Here is a 22,539-nt window from a genome sequence, read left to right on the forward strand (position 1 = left end):
TCATCTGAATCCTGCATCCTACAAAACAGGTATTTTATTATTCCAAAACATTTGTTTCAGCAATATTTGTTAATGGCATTAAATAAATTGATATAGAAGCCTATGGAGGCTGAAAAAAATGGCTTCTCCAGAGTGAGTGGATGATAGGAAAGCTTTAGACCTGTTCAAACAAATAAGAAAGAAGAATAAATCTGCATAATCCACCATTTGTTCATTTTAAGGAGGACATAAACTTTTCTTTCACAGTGCTGTATCGTTATACTAAAAAATGACAGTTTTCCAAAGACATCTTACAGACAGAAGAAAGGCAAGACACAAATGTACACAGAACAAGGTGAATGCGAGCAAAAGGAACCTATCCTTATAGGACATCAGCCAAGTGGTGGGACAGGATATTAGTAGTCTCTGAAGGCACTGGTGTGTGGAAGAGTTACACTTCCATGTGTCTCTATGGCACAGAGTCCCTCCCACCCCACCTATTTAGACTGATCGTACACCCAGATACAGAGATTCTATTTCATTACAGAGAAGGATTGTGCACGGAGAGGAGATTAAGAACTGGAGGATAAAGAACGCGCCCTCTGTTCTTCTATCTTCTTAACCAAATGTGGCACCGCAGTTGGGGCATCTTCGCTGCCTCAAGGCAAGACAAAACAGGATCCCAATCGGGAAAAAAAAGATGGCGCAGAAGATACCCAAGCAGGTAAAGGAGTCTTCCAATACACCAACTCTGAAAGAGAGAAGAAACAACAACAATGTTAGGCTGTGCATGGGTAAAGGGATGTGGTATACAAGAATCCAGTTACATTTATAGTATTATGATTATTTATATTTTAGAAATATCAGCAAGGCAATAAACTCATTGCTGGTATTTTGTTTCAGCATGTTCCTTGTTAGCACATGAGCAATGCACTGCAGCTTAGCAGCTCACTCTGCTGCTTCTCCCTCTCCAATTCTTAAGTGCAAGGGACTTGGTCGAGTCAAATTCAGGTTTTAGAATGTATTAATAAATAGGAGCTGCATTAAAGTGGAATAAAAACCACAGTGGGCGTGGTAAGAATTTGCCATAATGCACCAATATGCACAGCACACAATGTCAAACTTATCTCTGGGTTTGTTTTCCTTCCAGAATGTACAATGACAGGGGGGAATATATTTTCATTTCTAAGCTTTATTGTCACTTTAATTTGTAAGATTTGTACCAGTCTATAGTTCATCCTCAGGTCCTGGTTATTAGTACTTCATTTGTATCCCCAATGCCATTTTCAAACTGTGCATGGGCAGCCAGGCTTGATAAGATGTGCTAATAATAATAATAATCTGAGCAGGAGATGTACCTGAAAGCATGCAGTATTGGCCCATCCATACAAAACCTCTTCCATTAAACAGTCCTGACACCTCCTGCAACCACTAGACACATAAGTGCTGGATGATGCTGAAGACTCATGTAAACCAAACATTGTGACAAATGGGCTGAAAAATCATCCACCATTCCTTTCCCACTGCAGCTCCCCTTTTCATGTCTGTTGGGAACCTCCAGGTAGTAACAGATCCTACAGAACCTATCATGTCAATTTATTGGTGCCAATTTCCAATTTTCCTGGATTGAATAAAAACAAATATATATATACTGTATGTAACAAAGCAACCTAGGAGTCAGCATGCATTTTATAGACGTTGTAGGGTTGAAGTATTTTAGAAATATTTCATCTCAGTTTTAGGTTATAGGAATAATTATAGTCCTTCGATGCGTACAACAAAAACCTTCCCTACCTCCTGGATATCACAGTTGCTGATCGTAGGTTTTGTAGGCTCCAGGTGACCATGCAGAGAAGTGTCTGATGCACCTGCAGCTTTCTCCTAGGCTATTTAGGACTATAGGATTCCATGTGGTCACTTTCCTTGGTGCTATAGTTGGGCAGCCAGTGCCAATCAAAGGTCCTCCTGCCACCTGGAGCATGATACCTATAATGCATAGCGCCTATAATGTATAGGACCTATGGTGTATGATGCCTATAATGCATAGTACCTATGGTGTATGATGCCTATAATGCATAGTACCTATAGTGTATGATGCCTATAATGCATAGTGGCAATAGTGTATGATACTTATAATGCATAGTACCTATAGTGTATGATGCCTATAATGCATAGTGGCAATAGTGTATGATACAGGGTTTTCCCCAGGCCCTTTTCAGCACCCACCTGGCTATTTTTGGGTGGTTACTGAAGAGTTTGGTCACAATACAGGGGCTGCCACCCACCTACAAATTCTTACCACCATGCTTAAAAAAAATTCTGGGTTAAGCACTGTCTCCCGCCCAATTTTTTTTTTTTTTTTTTGCAGTAGCCTGTTCTTTTTCGAAACTGTGACCCCTCTACCTTGTCCCACCTGGCACATCCTTCTCTGGATCCGGAGAGGACCCTGCCACTAGACAGCCAATAGAAAGTGTTAATCTGTCAGTAATGTGGGCACTCATGGAATTGGAACAGAAACATCACAGGTCAGTGTTTAGGTTTTTCTTTTTGTTCTCTATGGGAGTGATTAGTTTTGTGTGGTATTGGTAGTTTAGCCTGGAGAATAGATTTTGAAAGCAATGCTTCTAAGGCACATAGAGAAGTCTTAACAACCCTTCAGAAGGCTTTAAAAAAATTACAAAGAGGTCCTTACCAGGTTCTGTGCCACAAACACCTTGCATATATCTATCAACATTGGGGAAGTCACTTCCAAGTGATTACATGACCCTAGTATGTCATTTCCCGGAGACAATAGCTGGTTATAGTTTACCCTCAGTCTGATCTGATGATCCACAAGGAAACACAATGACCTCTTCCTCCTCTCATATTACTTCATATCATATGACCACAAATACTCGGTTCACCATCTGGTATAGACGTGACTGCTGCACAGCCATAACCTACAATTGAGCTCAGAGAAATGTGAAGCATAATGGTTCCAAATTTATAAAGATTTGTTTCTCTTGAAATAAAGTAAGAAAGTTTACTTGTCACTTACTATAGACACTCCAATAGAGAAATTACTTCTTTCCTGTGTGGTCACCAGGACAGGAAGTAAGAAGGAAATATGCTCACAAGACACACAATAATGAAGACTTTTTTAGAAAATAGGGAAGGGGTATAATTTTTGTCTGGTAATATAGCCAATATAGCCAATAATATATGTCCAAGCTACACTCTATGTGTGTTTAGTCTTCGGAGAAAGAAGAAAAGGAATCTCCTAAAGTGCATCTAATACTAAACTATATGTAACCAAATACAAAATGGGGAGATGTATGTGTAATTCAAGATTGGCGCGCTAGCCACGGTCAGGACTGAAGTTGTTGTTGAGAAATATTCCTATTTGTTTCCAGATGATAGGTTTATAGTTTTGTGTGTGACCACTATAGGGGGAAGTTTCTTCCCCTTTGAGCGAAACACAGCTCCCCGCGCAGGCGCGGTCCGGAGCCCCTAGGTTTAGTGGTCCATAGGTCCAAAAGGTCGGCGATCACTGTTTTGTAGGCCTTACAAACTTCCTGTGTAGGGTGATAACTCCATAAGTACAGGAGGGCAGAAAGTTCTGGTTTGATAACTGGATAAAGTAATAATAACAACAATATGCTAAATCCAAGAACAGATAAGCTGGTAAATTACACTTTTGTTTTTAACTTGGATACAATACCATCTGGGTGATGGATCTAATGCACAAGGATGATAAAGTGATCCAATAACGGCAAACAATTCAGTATACTGAAGATAGCATTCCATTCCCTTGCTATGACTACTGGATTGTGTTCTTTGTTCGCAGGATAAAACTGACTTGTCATTGGCTGACACACGATACAACAGATCGCTGATGATTGCTAGAATCTGCTCAGCACATATCACTTTTTGGGGTTATATATATCATAAAAGGTTTTTTTTTTCGTTAATAGAATTACCTGCATGCCGGACATCCTCCAACCACTACCACAGAGGTCGTTGCTGTTGGCTGAGCGATTATAGGATAAGTGGTGGGGTAGCTCATTTGTGGCGCTGCAATGTATCCTGAAAAAGAAAAGAAAGTACAGTGGTGAGAATTAAAGGATTAACCAAAAAAAACAAGAACACCAATCTAAACCACACCCAATCCAATTCTTATCTATAGTATTTTTTTTTAATCTAAAAACTTTGTAGTTATGTCTACTTAGCAGCGAAATCCACCAGAAAGTTTTACCCTAGCAGGGTTAGGAGGTTAATAAAGATATAATCCATCAGTACTAGACAGAGTAGGCAAAGGGCCCCAGTGCAAAACCAAATTTAGGTCCCTTCCATTCAACCAGGTAGTAGGAGGGCACCTAGAATAGAAGAATAACTAGATTTCTTCTAAACACCTTCATTTCAGAAGCTTATTCTTCTCATGCGTGTGTGTGTGTGTGTGCGCGTGTGTGTGTGTGTGTGTATGTAAAGGTTGTGTGTTTCCAAGTCTGGTCTTCCAGGGTGGAGGAGGAGAGAGGGAGAGAGAAGTCCAACATTTATGCCCCCTCTTTCCCACTATATCCATGACAAGCCCCTGTCATAGACTGAACACAATTTGTTTGTTCTTACTGGGAACTTAGTTTCCATTTTGGTCCAAGTATTTCAATGTTCCTGAAACAATGAAAGCAATTATCAGTCCCTTTCATATTGAAGTACTTGGCTGCAAAAATGGCAAACACTACAGGATGTCGTCTCTTGTCCAATGACTCACACTCTTTCCATAAACCTCACCCTGCCTGCACAAACATACCTGGATTTTCTAAACTTCACCAAGGGTCAATGATCAGGACATGAAAAAGAAAGTATTGCATTTCTAGTAAGTACAATGAGGAATGTATAGTTTCATTTTAAAGCCTCTCAGTTTAAAAAGCAGGTAAACATTTTTAGGGCAATCAACACAAAAGCATGCAATGCGAAAATCACTTTGCATTTACAGTCAGCACATTTGGAACAGAAATGTAGTGGCCTCTCTGCAGAGGTCTGATACTCCCAAGTTAAAGACAGAGTTTTTTATTCAGAAAGGAGAATGAGCTTTGCTGGGTATAGAGCTATATGTCAGACAGGGGGGCCGGTGCTCTGCAGAGAGACCACTGCTCTTGTACAAAGATTCTTCCCTGCAACCTGCTGACAGTTATTAGATTTTTCAGCATTAATTGTAGCTGGCTTCTAACGAGAACAAACTACACAACTTTGCACATTTTTTCCTTCCATCATTTAAATTCAGTTGGGCTTCAACATATAGGGTATTATGTGTTAGTGGTCACAGATAGATTCACAGAGAGGGAAAAGAAGGATCATAAGTCAAAAGAATGAGTTACTAATCACCAAGCTATATTCCAAAGCACAACTAGTAATATTTCACATGTAAGCAGCAGAGAAAGCTTGATACTCAGGACAGTAATCAGCAGGGTGGCTATAACAAGGATCAATTTGTATACAATTAATAATAGTTAAAAGGAATCAACTACCCCATCCCTTCTTAGATTAAATCTAAATTTTGATTTTATAGTTTTACTTTAGGCAACTATTTTCACATCATGAGATTTGTAAAACTGCAATATGAATTTAATGTTAAAGCCTGTCTGCCCATTATTGGTATAGGTTAGAAGTCAGGCATCCGATTTATTAAAGCTCTCCAAGGCTGGAGAGGATACACTTTTATGAGTAAACCTGGGTAATCCAGCAAACCTGGAATATATCTGGTCCAGGGTTGAAAACATTTGCCAACAAACAGCAAATGACTTAAAAAAATTGTTAGATCACTCAGCTTCACTGATAAAATTGCATCCTCTGCGGCCTATAAATCAGGTTCAATGCCCGAGATCTTGATATTTGTGGACACATTTCAAGCTTTACATGCTATGATGAAATAATGTATGTTCCAAGTTATGTATGTTATATCTGAATTGCTAGTCTGTTGTGAAATTTTGTTACTGTAACTTTAATCAAAAAAAAAAAAAAAAAAAAGAGGAATCAAGTGCTGTAAACGGTGCCATTTATTAAGCAATGAGCAAATAGTTAAATATTAACTGCACTAACCTGTAAACACAACACGGAACAGCAGCTGTTTGTGTTAGGCTGCATGAGAAACAGAAAACTAAAATTTTTGGGGTCAAATATTGCTTATAAGTAAAAAAAATAAAAAAATTAAAATGTATTAAAGTATATAACTGAAATTGGTTTTAGATCCGTTCTACTCTGTTTAGCAAATAAGTGTGTAATACTTGTGGCAAGAGAGTCTCCAAGCACTATGGGATAGCTAAACAGTTTACTGAAACTTTACACTTAATATTATTACACAGTATTTATATTGCGCCGACATATTATGCAACGCTGTACAAAGTCCATAGTCATGTGACTAGCTGCCCCTGAAAGAGGCTCACAATTTAATGTCTTTGTCTTTAGTGTCTTTAAAGTCATATGTCTTTAATACAGTCCTAGGTCAATATTGGGGGAAATCAAATATGTTGAAAAACTTGAGAACCTGGAGGAAACCCATGCTAAGGGGGTGAATCTGCCAACCCCATGCAGATAGGGTCCTGGCTGAGAATTGAACCTGGGACCCAGCAAAGGCCAGAGTGCTAACCACTGAGCCACCATACTGCCCTACTTACCTTCCTAACTAGGAAAATCTTAGCTCCAATGACTAATTGCATTTTGTAAAAAGTGGGCTTCTTCAACTCAGCTGAAAAGGATGCAATATTGAGAAGCACCATTTTCTCCCCCGCACATAGTAAGGGAACCCAAGACTTGTGTCTGCTATGGAGGAGACAAACTCATTTTTCTCACATATTAAGAAGCTTTAAAAGCTTTGGGTGGATAAAGCCTCCAGTCTCAGATCCATGTTCATTTCATTACTCATAGTCCTTTTATTGTATGAGCCGACCCTTGCTATAGGCTCTCTGCTTTACCTGAAAAAGCGGACTACTAAAAACATTAGGAAAAGGTAACAATTGCCATTTGTTTTGGGGAACCATTAGATGTATGTTAGTGCTACAGACCTGAGATTAGTTAGCGGCATGAGCAATGTTTTGTACTAGGGGCCTACATAGCCTATTCTGTACAAATCCCTCATGCACCAATGGTATGTTTGATTACTGCATTGCTGAAAATTGGCAATAACTGTAGAATCCACGTTTACAATGACAGTTTTGTGACCGAACATATGAAGGTGCCTAAAACTGATATACTATGGAGGAGCTTTTATTGGCAACGCCAACCAGCAAACTTCCCAAAACGGCAAACAACATTACTGCCCAAAAGATGCCCCCAGACATTTATTAAGAGGCAATACCAAGTGCACCTGTCTATTATAGCAGATACAGGCTCTGTCAGGGAGACAAATGGTGGCACAGAGGAAATATGTACCCCCCAACAACCAATGCAAAACACAATCCATAAATTGTCCCTGGGGGATAAGGAGGATGCCAACCTCCAACTCTTCAGAGTTACTGCACATGAAAAGAGCAGAATTACTAGCCCTCCAAGCCTAAAAGTGCCTACTTTGACCTGCTGCCTTAGGATGCCAGGAAGTATAGTGGGCTCAAAGAGTTACCAAGGCTATCCAAGGTAGTACTCGAGTACTGTACACAGTGATCCCACCGACTTATGCCACAGAAATACTCCTATACTATATGCTCTTCCTTGTACCCAGAAAACAATTGTACTAAAAGAACAAAATGCATACATTTCAGCACAAAGGATCAGTGCCAGTAACCCCTTCCCCAAATCATTGGTGGTCAGCAGCACAAGAAGTACCCTCAACATTGGTGCTCAGAGGACATTTGCCAGTACGTTGTCTTGTCAATTCACAATGCCTCCTTTTGAAGAGTTCAGGATCAGCAGATACTGGCAGATATTTGACAATTCCATCCTATGATTACTTGCATAGATGTGGTGTCAGGAAATGGGAAAAATATTTTAGCCCTCCATGACATGTCCTTGACCCGTGCAACCCCAGAATTTCATTAAAATCCGCTCTATACACAAGGGTTTGTTCACCCAAAATGTATTATTTTGTTTCTTTTAGATACTGGAGGATTAAACTGAATTACTTTAGCTGTCAAGGGAAAATATTGCTCATGGTGTCAGATTTATATTTTATTAAGGGGAATGCGACAAGAGGAGATGAGGCACAGAATGATGGATAGTAACATACCAAACTCCCAGGAACAGAGGTGGGAATAACATTGGAAATCTCGTTTTATGGAAAAGTTACAAAAAGTTTTTATTTTCTAAAAGTCCATTTTTCTGGCTTTATATGGACACATATCAACAAATTCAGCAGTTCTTTATTTCTCCACCCAGCCCTCCAAATAAAACTGGAGCACAGAACCACAAGCTGTAGATGCAATTTCTACTTACAAGGTTGGCTGGCGTTTCTGACCATGTTGAGTATTCCTTTAAAAAGTCACACAAGACGGCCATGACAGAATTATATCTACATCAGTCCTAAGAACAACGTATGATGTGCCATGCATAGCTATTAATCTATGAGTGCACATGAACAACTTTCTGTATGAAGCCTGAACACTACAAGAACTCTGCAAAGCCCTAGAATGGCCAGAGCAAGGAAAGGATTTACATTTTTGAGGTCTGCATATATGTTTCACCATTTGTAGGAGATGGGTTCTCTAAAGACTCTTCATTTGAGAGTGCAAAGTACATCACAAACAATGTGACCATTTCAGGTGTCAATTACAATGCCCAAGTGTATTCAGGATTTTTATGATGCAAAGTGACCAGTGAGTTTTAGCTTTTCATTTAGTCCTTGGCCAATGGTACATTCACTGTAGGTACACATGCTGGTTTATGGTATGGCGGAGATTGTAAAATGAAATGCGTCATCTTCACTTACATGGTCATGACAGGTGGCAGGAAACCAAAACCTGCAAATCATTTATATAGTAAATACTACTCAAATTGTCCCTCGACTGTCAGCCATGGGGGGACAGGAGCCAGACCCCCCCAACACCTCTTTTCTCTCCCTTTGCCAATCATTGCTAGGCTGTGGAAATAAAGGTGCTCCTCCGCCTTGGTGGTTATTGGACTCATCTTCTCAAAAAGCTCACTACCATAAATATCAAGATACCGTCCAGCAGGAGATCCCTGCACCCAGCAGTACCTGCACAGATCTATGGCATGTACTGAACTGGCCACTCCATGACAAGTCCTTGACCCAAAGGATTCTGGAAATTGTTTGAGATCCATTAGCAGCCTTGTTGGATCAGAAATAGATGAAGAGGTATTGCTCTATGATTTCAATTTTCTTTTTTGATTTTCTTCACAATAAATGTGTAATTTGTATTCTGATACAACTACAAAGTGTGAAGAATGCAATGAAGCATGACACAAAGTCTATGGTGATCAATCCTTGATTCCCGGTATCCATAGTCTCATGAAATTGGAGTGACAGGTAATGACACAATCCACATACCCAGCTTACAGCAGGAAAAATAAAAACACAACCTCAGCTTTGCATACCTTGAGCTGTGTAATAATCATATGACAGGTGACAAAGTTCACATACCACAAGTGATAAACATCTGGAAACCACGGTTTAAAAAAAGAACAAATTACATCTAGGAAACGTTACTCATATAATCACATGTTAAAAGGGCCAGCAGGGAAAAATAGGCCATGGTTAGGTGTAAGCATTGCATGTCTAATACAACTTGGGTAATGAGAAGTATTAAAGAAACATTTTGAAGGTATTTCCCATACTATCATATAGAAAAAAATCCCTCTTGGGTCAGACATCTTCATGCAGCTATATATAGGTTGCTCTTCTATAAGCCACCCCCTTTAACAATTTATTTTTAGATTCTAGAATCCCTTTTCTGATTATAAAACATACCTTGTGGGTAAAAATAATACAACCAGATATATTAAATTATAAGAAGAACAAAAGGTCCTATTTTTTCTTATGAAGACCCAAAGAAAAAGGGATCTCCGACTTTAGCTTTCCAAAATTCCTGAGCACGATACACTTTTGGCAACCGGCTGCCCTAGGAATTAAACACTGGATTGTGGGCGTAGTGTTAATGTCCCACTCAATGCCATAAATGTTTGGTGGATGAGATAGAAAAACAGGAACCCAATAAAAAAATCTTATCAGTGGGTGTTCAGCTTTTAGGAACAACAATTTTATGTATTGCTATATCTTATGTGACAGCCATATTTCTATCTTGTAATTTGTTGATTTACCAATGCTGGTTAAGATGTTTTCTGGTCATTTTATGTCTTTTCCCTGCAGCAAAGGGTGGTAATCCTAGGGTGGGCCCATGGCGTCCTGCACTTACAGGATGTGGGTAGAATGACATTGAATATCATTCAATCCTGAAATAAGCAGTGCAAGACGATGGACAACACAGAAGATGGTGCTGTGGCATGTGGAGGGTAAGTGCAGCCATCTCCCTGGCCCCTTTTAGCTGGGCGAACCACCCAGAACTTTTCAGTGACCACCCGGCTGTTTTTGGGTGGCTACTGATAAGTTGGTCACAATACAGGGGCTACCACCCACCTAAAGCTTCTTCTCACCCGGCTTTAAGCAATATCTGGGTTGAACACAGAAGTGGCACCTTATAGAATCTTCTAGAGACGAGCTTTTACCTGAATGAATCAGAGCAATGTGAAGTACCCGTGCCCTATTCAGATTTGTTCATCTGCCAGGAAATCAGCAAGTTATGTTCTGATTTCTAGTAACAAATGTAGAACAACTACAGACTGGTAAATACAAATATTTCCCCAAGCATAACGCACATAGAAATCGTCCTAGTACAAAATCCTGGCAATAACACACCTCTCAATACAAACAGAAGATCTAACCACTCAAGCAATTACCAAACACCCCTGAGGAAGTGATTTCCCTTCCAGAAACAATTGATCTCTTATTTATGGGTGATACTGAGAAAAGGGAAGAACGATTCCTGACCTTCTAAGCACAAACATGGTAAAGAGGTGACATGCGAACATTTCATGTGATTGTTTCTAGAGTAGAATCTCAGATGTCTTTCATGCAGGATGATATGCCTGGGTGTACTGCACCTAAATACACCGGAACACAGGACAAACTACTCAAAAACACCCCAAGGGTAACAAGGGCTAAATATACAATGCTATTATATTTAAGTCTGAAGAAAATAACATAGGTATTAAATTAAACATAAAAAGAATAATTCCCCATCTGGTTCCATTTGGTCTCATTGGAATCTTAATCCTAAGGAAAATGAGAAGTCAATCATCCACCAACATTTTGCATGGTTTAGTTAAGACTGCATTATTTCTTTTTATTGGGGGGTACCAACTATATCAACCAACTTTCTGTTCTCTAGGCACAAATTAGTGGGCCGATATCTTTTCAATGTGAAGGAAAATACAACTGAAAGTTGTCACCAGAATGACCCCCTTTGTCCCCATTAGTTCCTCTTCATTCATAGTGGTGGGTGGAAGCCCAGAATTGTGCATAGCCATACGTATACACTGCAGGCACATGTGCACTTGTACAATACAGTGTCATATGTTTTATATGGCACCCCAAAGCAACTTCAGTGTTCACCCCAGTCCCTTTTAGCTAGGCGCACCACCCGGCACTTTACAGTAAGCACGCAGATGTTTTTGGGTGGTTACTGAAGTGTTGGGTCACAAACACCTACAATTTTTGCCAACCGGGCTCAAAAAAAATTCTGGGTTGAGTACTGAACTTGTACTGCAGCACCTTGTGGCTGTGTGGTGCTCTGGTTTGTTGTATGCTTGTGTGTGGAAGAATCCCTTTCTAGTCAATAGGCTGCCTAAGGGCCCGTTTACACCTGTAGTGAGAAAAGTGTGCAGTTATCAACTCCTGGCTTAACAGCAAACTGCTGCAAGTGACAAACAGCACCACAGGTAACCTCTTTACTGTAGCGCATATATATATATATATATATATATATATATATATATATATATATATAATCTCAATAAATTATATATAGATGAACATCAACTTTAAAAATAAGTTTTACACAAAAAGTTCCTATTTCAGAAAAATGAAAAAAGAAAATCTCATGATCCAAGTTGCAGTCTAAGTGTAGAGAAAGTTGCAGAGGCTCATGTGGATAACATGTGATGCAGTCACATGACACTGGCATATAAACTGCTGAACAAAACAATAAACATGACAAGGCACCAGACCAAAACCTACATGATAATAGCTCTATTTTCAATGTGTGCTCAGCCATGGCTACCACTACCGAGCATAGAAAAGATTACACAGATTGAAACTGAAAATTACAGCTATATAAATAATGTGATAAAAGACGCTGATGTGTGGGTGTTAGGATTGCTGTCAATAGAAAAAAGTTACTTCCACTTTGTAGGGGAGTGTCATATCACCTGACTTTGGAAATATGTATGGATATACCGGAATACAATGATATGTGCTTAGATCACATAACACCAAAAGGACATGTAAGCAAAAAAAAAAAAATAACTAAAAGGACGGCACAGCCAATTTACTGCAATCTTCACACATTAAACATTGTAAAATGTCCACTTCAATTACCAGTCATGTGTAACTCATTTACTTCTCCCATTAAAAAAAAGTCCAAAGGCCAAACATTAAATGTGTGATCATGTGATCCATTTCATAAACTGTAGGGGGGTCCAATGGAGCCAACTGTGAGCCCCTGTGCAGAACTAGCTTGGGCCACCCCCTACCTGTGTGGCCCTCTGCTGGTTGAAAAGGGCCAGCACAAATCAAATTTATTATAATGAACAGTAAAGGGGACAGCCCAGGCACATGCTCAGTCAATTTCATGAAAAAAAAGGGAAGAGTAGAGAAGATAAGGGCCGGCGTTGATGGTTCTTGTCTTGCAGTTTTTTTTTGCCCGAGCGAAGGTCGGGCTTAACTGCAAGGTGGTTAAACATTGTAAAATGTCCACTTCAATTACCAGTCATGTGTAACTCATTTACTTCTCCTCATTAAAAAAAAGTCCAAAGGCCAAACATTAAATGTGTGATCATGTGATCCATTTCATAAACTTTAGGGGGGGTCCAATGGAGCCAACTGTGAGCCCCTGTGCAGAACTAGCTTGGGCCACCCCCTACCTGTGTGGCCCCCTGCTGGTTGAAAAGGGCCAGCACAAATCAAATTTATTATAATGAACAGTAAAGGGGACAGCCCAGGCACATGCTCAGTCAATTTCATGAAAAAAAAGGGAAGAGTAGAGAAGATAAGGGCCGGCGTTGATGGTTCTTGTTCCTTAAAATAACTGCATTCCTAATCAGGTCCATGGGAAATGTGACCCGGCTAATAGCATCTCCAAGGGGCCTGGTGAATTCTAAAAGATCTCAGCAGCAACTCAATGTCAAATTAATCAACATGGCCCTGACTTCAAGCTGTCCAATTGTTCATACCTTAGATCTTCACTTTTTGAAGCTAAGCCAATGAAAGAAATGTACCTTGTGAAGCACTTCGGAGTGTGATGGATACCGTGTCCCCCTTCTATACACCATGGTTCAATCCATCAGCTACAGGACATAGCAGTGATGTAGCAGCTAGTGGGTGGAACCATTACTTACAGCAGGGGGGAACAGGACACTCCTTGTAGTGGGTCAGAAGCTGAGGGTTCCAGCAGATTCACTTTTTGAGAAAGGAACAGACAGATAATTTTGTTAGAGACAGCTCCATTCTTCCATGTCCAGTGCATTTCCTGTGCTATACATGAACACAGCAGTCTGGTTTTAAGAAATGCCTGGTACTGCGTATAACCGATCAGCACGCTTGTTAGTCTGTGTAAAATACATAACATCAACTACAGAAAAAACATTTTCCCTTTAACATGCTGAGGAAGACTCTCAATAAAGTGTGAACCGACCATATACATGGGTCATTTTTTGGCCATTTCAATTAGCTTGTAATTATTTGTTAAAGCCTTCCAAGACTGGAGAAAATCAGAGGTGAACCTGGGTGATCCAGCAAACCTGGAATAAATATTCTAAAATTAAAACTATGCTATTAGTTGGCAAATGTTTTCCATTCTGGACCAGCTACATTGCAGATTTGCTGGATTACCCAGGATCTTCATCATAGTCCTTCTTCTTCATTCTTGGGGAGCTTTATTAAATCAGGCCCCATGTAACATAGCATACCATGTGTATGGCCACCAGGCTTGGGTTAGATTAAAATTACCAACACTTATTGCTTTGGTCACAAGACTTAAACCTCACAGGTTTTTGTTTTCTGAAAAATTTAAATGAAGATCCCCACAAAGTCCATTACATCTCAGCATCACGCTGGGTGGAAGAAATGAAATCACATGCAGCCGGGTTATCGGCTAATGGGAGACGGCACAAAGCTGATTACATGACCGGGGTATTTGGGTCCTAGAGGTCGGTGCCAGCCAATAAGGAACTCTACTCTAGGAGATCTCATTGTTACAGAACCCCTTCATTTATACTGAGGGATGGAAATGAGGAACCTAACGGCCTAAATAGGGGATGTCAGGAGTCCCCAATTTTTATGGCCCAGTTTAAGTTCCCCAGACCATTCTATGATAGATCCCTACGCTCAATGAATTTCACCAAACATGTATTGACACTTTTCTCTAAAATGTGAGATGTGGCCTTTACCTTTTTAACACAGGGCAATCCCTGCCTATAATTACTTTATCCACAGATTACAGTACATTAGTGTGCTGGTCAGAGGGTAAAATGTCTCCTACATTACAGTGGGAAGAATGTCACCCTTACAGATAGCCAAGAAGATCAATGGTGTCACAAACTGATCTGAGAGGTACAAACTGATCACTGCCCCCAGAAATCTCAAGGGAAGCCCCGGGTAAGAAGTACCCTGTGTGTACACCCTTTCTCATAACTTTTCTGTAACTTCCCATAAATTACTATATTAAACTTAAAGGCTACAAACTTTTAGGGGGTCTGTCTGCATGTGTGTATACTGGCTCTCCTCCAATCACATAGCTCTCTTTCCTCCACTAGGGAGATTTAGAGGGGGCGCAGTGTGCAGAGAATGGACAGATATGTCTCCTCTCCCATCACCCGGCCCCCCCCACCACACACCCCACACACACATCACTGGGTCCAGTCTTTAGTCACACACATAGTCTGGACTACAGTGACAGACACCCCACTATACCCCCGGGGACCACAGTCACCAAGAAGAAGAGGAAGTTTATCAATGTCCTCAGAAAAAGAGACCAGGGAATTATGCTAACATCTGTCCCAGGATACTTGTCCTAAAAGACAACTCCCCACACTTTGGGAGATTTCCTCAAACTTCCTTTTGTGTCTCAAGGGGAAAATCATCAATGGGCACAGACAGCAAAAATAGTAATGGGGGGTTTAAAAAAAGAAAGAAAAATAAACACACATACTTTGAAGCTATTTGTAAATAGCAAAGAAAGCATGAGAATTACACAATACAGTATAAATGTATATTATATAACACACACTATAATAATAATATATTTACTGTATATATTACCATACACAATATATATTCTGATACACATATTATTTGTAATGTGTGTATGGGAATATATATGTACATAATATACAGTGTGTGTGTGTGTGTGTGTGTGTATATATATTCTCATATACACACATATATATATATATATATATCCATCCATACACATATGATACAATATTTATTACACACACTAATCCCAGCATTGCTTTCTGATTTCCTTGCACACACTCATTGTATAAAGTAATAAATATAAGTGATATATAATATAAGTAATATAACAATAATAATAATAATAATAATAATAATGTGATAAAATAAATATAAGTGATATATAATATACAAGTGATAGGTACCGGTGCCGGTGTGGTAGGGTAATGCGGAGGGTTGGTAGGGGGTCTGGGCTGCAGTCTGGGGGGCTCCAGGAATAGTTCCATAGTTGGGTTGCTGCCCGTAGTCATAGCCGGGTTGTAGAGCGGGGCTGTAGGGTGGGGGTCGGTCCTGTAGCAGCGGCTTGCTGTCCATGTTGTGTCGGTTCGGCAGGCACACAGGTGATTCCCTCCTCTGCACACAGCCCAGGTATCCCCCCTCCTCCTCCCTGTAATGTGCTCAGTGCTGTGTGCGGCCAGTCACAAGACTCGGGTCATGTGACCAATCCCCACTGCATGACTCTCCCCGCCAGGAAGCTCCTCTTAAAGGCGCAGCGAGCTACAGGCGGCTGAGTGCTCCGCTTATTCCTGCGCTGTGCCGGGGAGGAGAGGGTTAATGTCACTGTACGAGGATCAAAGTGTCAGTGGGTTTATGTCTGCTCAGAGCTGTGATGGGCTGATTGTAATATAAGGAAGTCAATGGGTCGTATACAGCTAGGGACTCATTATTATTCAGTGTGATATATAACCCAGGACTCCAGTCCCTGTCTCCTTCCTAGTAGTCCCTCCGGATACATGTGTACACCTATATATATATATATGGGATATAATATAACATTTGTTTTATGTCCCATCTGCAAAAAGCTTTCTTACCCACCTGATCGCTCACTGGTGCTATCAAAATTCACCAATCCCTGTGATACCCACCAATTATTATTACACAGTATTTATATAGCACCATCATATTACACAGCGCTGTACAAAGCCCAGAGTCATGTCACTAACTGTATCTCAAAGGAGCTCACAATCTAATGTCCCTACCATAGTCATATGTCATTAATGTAGTCTAAGGCCAATTTTTAGGGAGAAGCCAATTAACCTAACAGCATGTTTTTGGGATACGAGAGGAAACCTGTCCTGGCTGGGAATCGAACCTAGGACCTAACGCTGCAAAGGCTGGAGTGCTAACCCCTGAGACACCATGCTGCCCATATCCCATAGATACCCACTAATCCCAATGACACCAACCAATCCCAATGACACCCACCAATCCCAATGATACCCGCCAACCCCTGTGATGTCTGCCAATCCCACTGAAACCTTTCTATTCCTTTAATACCTGCCAATCCCAATGATACCCGCCAATCCCTGTAATACCTGCAGATCCCTGTGATACCCGCCAATCCCAGGCTTCCCCCGCTTGTGCCAGGACTGAATGAACTCCTGCACACTTGCAATCAAGATTGCCAATCAAGATGCCTGAAAATCACAAATAGGAAGAGAAGGAGCAAGAAAATGGTGGCACCCTGTGGCAGAACAGGGGAGTATAGCTGGGATTAATTCCACATTAATCCCTACATTGTGTTATTTTGCATTAAACCTTTCATTCAGCTTTTAAATGCTATCTAATAAAAAAGAAAAGAAGTTGAAAAAGAACTGCAAGTGTCAGTTTAACCAATCTGACACTTGGTCAAAAGGAGGTCAACATCAGGTCTAATGCACCTGTCAATGAAGTTTGAATGACCTCAGAAGGGTCCAGGACTAATGTCAAACCATTGTAATAAACCTAAGCCCTATTGATACAAGATCTAATATAATAATGAACTGGTGTATGTTGGATCTAAAGAACAGTTAAACCATGGTCCCTAACTCTTCCTTTTGGAACGCATCTCTCTGTTCAACTTTCATTCTCATCTGTCATTGTTTTGCCTCTTATATGCAGACCTGCATAAGGGACATTGTCAATGGCCAAATGTGGCATGATTCTTATTTGTGTTGAAACACTTCTGAATCAGAATTCACTGAGAGCTGCGTATGACCTGCAGTGGCTTCCTGCTGACCTGCATTTGACCTTCTGCTTTTGCAATCCTATTGATGTTTAGGGCGAGACGCAGTTCTGAGAAAATTAAAAGCCCATTCGTATAGGCTGGCAGTAAATGTAATGCTCTTCTGGATTCTAGGCACCATAAGGTCCCCTTCATATACAATCTTCAAGATACACCCCAGATACAAAGGATTTAAATCATTTTACTGAAAAAGGAAAACCTTAGGGTCGTGTCCCCTCTACCCAGAGGCCAGTAGTTGGAATTTCCTCTAAGAGATCAGAATCACATTAGATTGTGAGTCCCTTCAGGGAACATCTAGTGATATGACTATGGACTTTGTACAACGCTGTGTAATATGTTGGCGCTATATAAATAATATTCACTATGTAGAAGGGCCAGACATCATCTGCCATTATGTGGTGTCCAGTATCCAGGGGGGGACTTAGTTCAGCTGTCTTGTTTAAAGTGCAGGTTTATTTAAATGTAGCTATATATATTTTGAAATCAGTTCTTCAGCTACCAGAAACCACTCTATTGACCACAGCATTCACACCAGCTGCTTGCAGATACAATAAAAGTTTGCAACTTTTGACTGTCTTCAACAACAAAAAACTCAGAGAAGGCCAAGGCTGCTGTTCTAAAGGCTCACTAGTCTAAGCCTGGGCACTGTTCTGCATCATGCTGGTCATTGCTAAGGAAGGGTCATTGCTGCCATGCTAAATATGGAAGAGGAGTGGCACCGGCCCTGTGCTGGTTACCATCAGTGTATTTATTTATTATGAAAGTTGACACATTGCCAGTTACAGGGTTGGTGAACTTAGCCATTTCAGCTTGTTGACAAGCAATGTCCTTCAATTAGTCTAAAACTCAGTAGTATCAGATTTATTATTTTTTTATACATTTTCATGGCACAAGTATAATTTTTAATAATTTTTGTATAATGTACAATTGCAAAGTGGCATCTGGTGGAGGTCCAGTCCCCCAAATGTAAATGGGTTATAGAGTAGCCCCAGAAGCCTCATCAAATGTCTGCTTTTAAAAGGCTTGATATCCTATTGTTTTTCTTTGTCTTCCCATTGTGTAAAGAATTAACGGACTGCCACAACAGATGTATAAAAAATTCCACAAGCATACTACCTATCACTCGTCGGAGGGACTTTCCCCTTTACCTCTATATAAACTTCTGTATTTAACTATGAACAAGGGTTATTTTGTACAAAACATTCATCCAGCCTCTAAATTATTCCATTTGGTATTATGGAAAAAAAAAATTACCATCATTCCCATCTACAAACATTGGGGGGGTTAAATAATTATCTATAAATTAATAAATAATGAATTTATAGCTACTCAATATTCTCAGTCTCAGGTCATATATTCTACAACGCATCTAAATGTAATCCTTATGGCTTCCCTGAGTTCTTCATATCAGTGCTAAGTATTATTATAAGTGCAAAAAAGTGAAAATAATAAATGCAAGGTTGCCAATGTGAATGTCCCTTGTTTTTACAAGAATTGAAAATGCCATAAAATGACCTTAGCCTAATAGTAGGTATTGTGCAAGAAAGCCAGTCCCTGATAGGGTTCCAGTTCTTTACTTTAGCTTGAAGAGTACTTGTGATTTTATGCTTTTGGCAAACACCTCATACTTGGCTTTTCACAATGAGCTGAGCTGACCTGCAAGCCTTACCTGTACAACACTACTGTATAGGTTCTGCCTATGGCTGCTGGTTTTATTTATGGTAATGCATAGATAGACATATCAACTCATTCTAAAATCAAGTCACCCTGGTCCCTGTATGATATGCAAATCTTTTGAGTCCTTTCATTCATTAATTTTATTCCTTTCTTTGGATAGACGGACAGAGCTGAAACACATATATTTGTCAAATCTAATAAATGTGTACCTTGCTTTTTTTGCTACAGTTTCTAAAGCATTGACGACATTTTGAACACTTTTTTTTACATACTTGATTGTTTTTTTAATCTAAGCATGACACTTTTTTAAATTCCCAGTGTTCCTTACTATATTTACCTAATGTTTGTTTTGCTGTGCATTAGTAATTTCCTTTTAATTTATTTTATTTTGAGAATTAGGGAACACATTTTAGCCACGTCCTATAAATTCTTTTCACAGATTGACTTCCCTGCATAAATCAGAATGTTTAATCGTTGTGTTACCCATGGGAAATAACTCTTTCAAGGAAAAAGGTCGATGGGGGAAACACCAGGAATGCTGGAAAGGAGATGATAGATGTGTTTGGAAGAAACTGCTGCTTGTTTCACCATGTCCTTTCCTAAATCGGATTCAGTTAGAGTAAGGACATGATGAAACAAGCAACAGTTTCTTTAAACACAGAATGGTTAGCACATCTGGTTTACACATTGTTCCAATCATTTTGCTGTATTAGATTTGATTATTTGTGAGTTCTAATGATCAAGAGAGGTATATCCTAGGATAAAGATACTCGTTTCATTTCCTTCAGATCCACTTGGACTATATTGTACCCAGACGTCTAGTAGAAGGGAAGTCTTTTGTCTTTGACTGGAGATATTTTGAATTGTTATACCCTTGGACCTTCTGGTGGATTGATATTTGTTACCATACTCCTCACCTGGATTGATTTCCAGTGGGTGTGAATATCAATGGACTGTTCCGCTGTGAATATAACAATAAAAAAACATTTATTAATTTGGGGAGCTATCAGTTCCAGAGAATTGATTCTTACCTTTGGGGAGAAGCTGCTGCTGGAGTTTCTGATAGGGCCTGTCAGTACTAATATTGGTTAGGTCTGATGTAGATGTTTTGATGGGATTAAGATTCAGGTTAAAGTCTTTATTTAACTTTCTCACACATTGTATTTTTTGGGAGCCTGCTACACTTCACAGTTGGCTAAGTACATAATTATTACTTAAAGAACAACTTTTTTTTGTTGGATGGTTAACATTGAAATGAATGGGGTTTTTTCCTCCTTTTTTTAGGTGTTTATGGTAAGGTTGTCATGCATCTTTTTAGATGCTACATGCTCTAAACACGTACAAGAATTCTGTAATTCAATAGACAAGTTAAAAGAAAAAATGCTTCTAACCAAAAGCAAATGCCTACATAGGCGTTTGTAAACATCTCATAAAGCCCAGCGGTTGCTGCTTGTTACCATGCCCAGAATTTGTAAATGACTTGGTTTTTAACTACTGGTCTGTACATAGCCTTAGTGCCCTTTTACACCCATTTTTCTACTGCATGGTTGGCAGCTGCAGGGCGCACAGAACACTGGTCTTTTTGCACACAAAGAGTCAAACCACACCGCAGGTAACCACCTGTACATCTGGCTGTGGCTGCAGCTCACTTTTGGGAAACTGCACTGCGATTTGCTGCAGCTATGTACCTATAAATGGTTTTGACCTGCTCCTATTCACTCGAATGGAAGAGGATGGGAATGTAGCCTGAGTGTCATGAAGGTCAGTATAGTAATTAGTCATCACTATATAAATATAACAACAATAACAGCACTAATGGCCGATCCCTGTACTCCCCTAGCCACTCTCTTCGCTCCTCCAATGACCTACAAGTGACTTCCTCTGTCATAACCTCATCACACACACGGCTCCAAGATTTTTCTAGAGCTGGCCCTACTCTCTGGAATGGTCTTCCTCGTCCTATTCGGCTTGCTCCTACTTTCTGCTCATTTAAAAGAGCTCTCAAACCCCCTTTCTTTCTTCAAACTTTCCTACCCATCTTCTTCTGTCTCTTAAAACCATCACTACTTCCCGTCACTACATATCTCCTCCAATGTGAGCCTTCCCTAGATTGTAAGCTCTTCGGGGCAGGGTCTCCTCCTGTGTCACTGTCTGTCATTTGCAACCCCTATTTATTGCACAGCGCTGTGTAATATGTTGGCACTAAATAAATCCTGTTTAGTATTATTATTATTAATAATAATAATCACTTGCAGTACATCAAGGTGCATGTTTGCATGCATTGCTGCAGCATTGGTGTATACACATGTTCAGTCCTACTTGAAGGTTTTTCAATGTAAGGAGCAAACACATTCTTCTAATAGCAATAAACAAGAATTCCCTATTATTATTATTAATATTAATTAGGAGGATTTATAGAGCGCCAACATATTACGCAGCGCTGTATATTAAATAGGGGTTGTAAATGACAGATACAGGAGGAGGAGAGGACCCTGCCCTGAAGAGCTTACAATCTAGGAGGAGAGGAAATATTACACAATAGGAGGGGAGATAAGAATGGTAACATGTATTCCTCCATATGGAAACAAATGGTGGAATTTGTAAATACAAAGGAACAACTTTCAAGCAGAGGTTTATCAGAGAAGAAGGAAGAGTCAGGTGAGGTGGCAGCAGGGTGAAGTGCTGTAATAAATCCCTGTCAGTCCTTCCTGCTCCCTACACCTCCTCATCCCAGCCACACTGTACTGGTCTGTCATCTAGAATGACGTGGAATCTCTGCAGCCAATAGCAGCTCGTCTTTTGCCGAAACGACCAATAGGAGGAGCGGGTTCTAGATTTGGTTCCACCCCCGTGGCTGAGCCAGTCAGGTGAGGATTTGCACAGCAATGGCTTCAGTGTGACAACATCTGCTGGGAGAGTGACCGGCGGGGGAAGCCCGGCTCCTACGTGTCACTGAGGGCAGTCTGTGAGGTAAGCTGAGTGTGGTCAGTGACTGGGCCCTCTGCTGCCAGCTGCAACCCTTTCATTGCCAAGCTTAATTACTGTAATGCAGCCTGCAGTGCCCCCTCAGTGTTTATATCTTTTGGATACAGTGTGTGGGAGACATGATAGACTTAATGATTTATAGAACTAGGGGAGCCATGTACAGGAGCAAACTTTTCTACCT

The 22,539-nt window shown here is 40.2% G+C and overlaps 2 protein-coding genes across 2 annotated transcripts in view; one reads left to right on the forward strand and one right to left on the reverse strand.

The window, feature by feature from the left end:
- BRI3 (brain protein I3) lies at window positions 1-16,116 on the reverse strand. The gene is made up of 3 exons (XM_072417833.1): window positions 15,838-16,116; window positions 3,939-4,044; window positions 1-730 (listed from the first exon to the last, which is right to left on the reverse strand). The coding sequence occupies exons 1-3, from the start codon at window positions 16,004-16,006 to the stop codon at window positions 598-600; spliced, it is 408 nt and encodes a 135-aa protein (XP_072273934.1). The 5' UTR covers window positions 16,007-16,116; the 3' UTR covers window positions 1-597.
- A 6,121-nt stretch (window positions 16,117-22,237) lies between these two features.
- Window positions 22,238-22,539, forward strand: part of TECPR1 (tectonin beta-propeller repeat containing 1) — a 47,060-nt gene continuing 46,758 nt past the window's right edge. The window contains exon 1 of the mRNA XM_072417834.1: window positions 22,238-22,343. The gene's annotated coding sequence lies outside the window, so the exon portion shown is untranslated. The remainder of the gene's footprint in view (window positions 22,344-22,539) is intronic.

The sequence above is a fragment of the Pyxicephalus adspersus genome, chromosome 7 (genome assembly GCF_032062135.1).
Source record: "Pyxicephalus adspersus chromosome 7, UCB_Pads_2.0, whole genome shotgun sequence".
NCBI classification, from domain to species: domain Eukaryota; kingdom Metazoa; phylum Chordata; class Amphibia; order Anura; family Pyxicephalidae; genus Pyxicephalus; species Pyxicephalus adspersus.

Excerpts from the sequence above, each read along its gene's own strand:
- BRI3 (XM_072417833.1), bottom strand. The coding sequence starts at position 16,006 with ATGGACAGCAAGCCGCTGCTACAGGACCGACCCCCACCCTACAGCCCC. Across the intron at positions 4,045-15,837 it reads ACCCTACCACACCGGCACCG|GATACATTGCAGCGCCACAA; the intron begins GTACCTATCACT and ends TTTCTTTTTCAG. Across the intron at positions 731-3,938 it reads GGAGGATGTCCGGCATGCAG|AGTTGGTGTATTGGAAGACT; the intron begins GTAATTCTATTA and ends TCTCTCTTTCAG.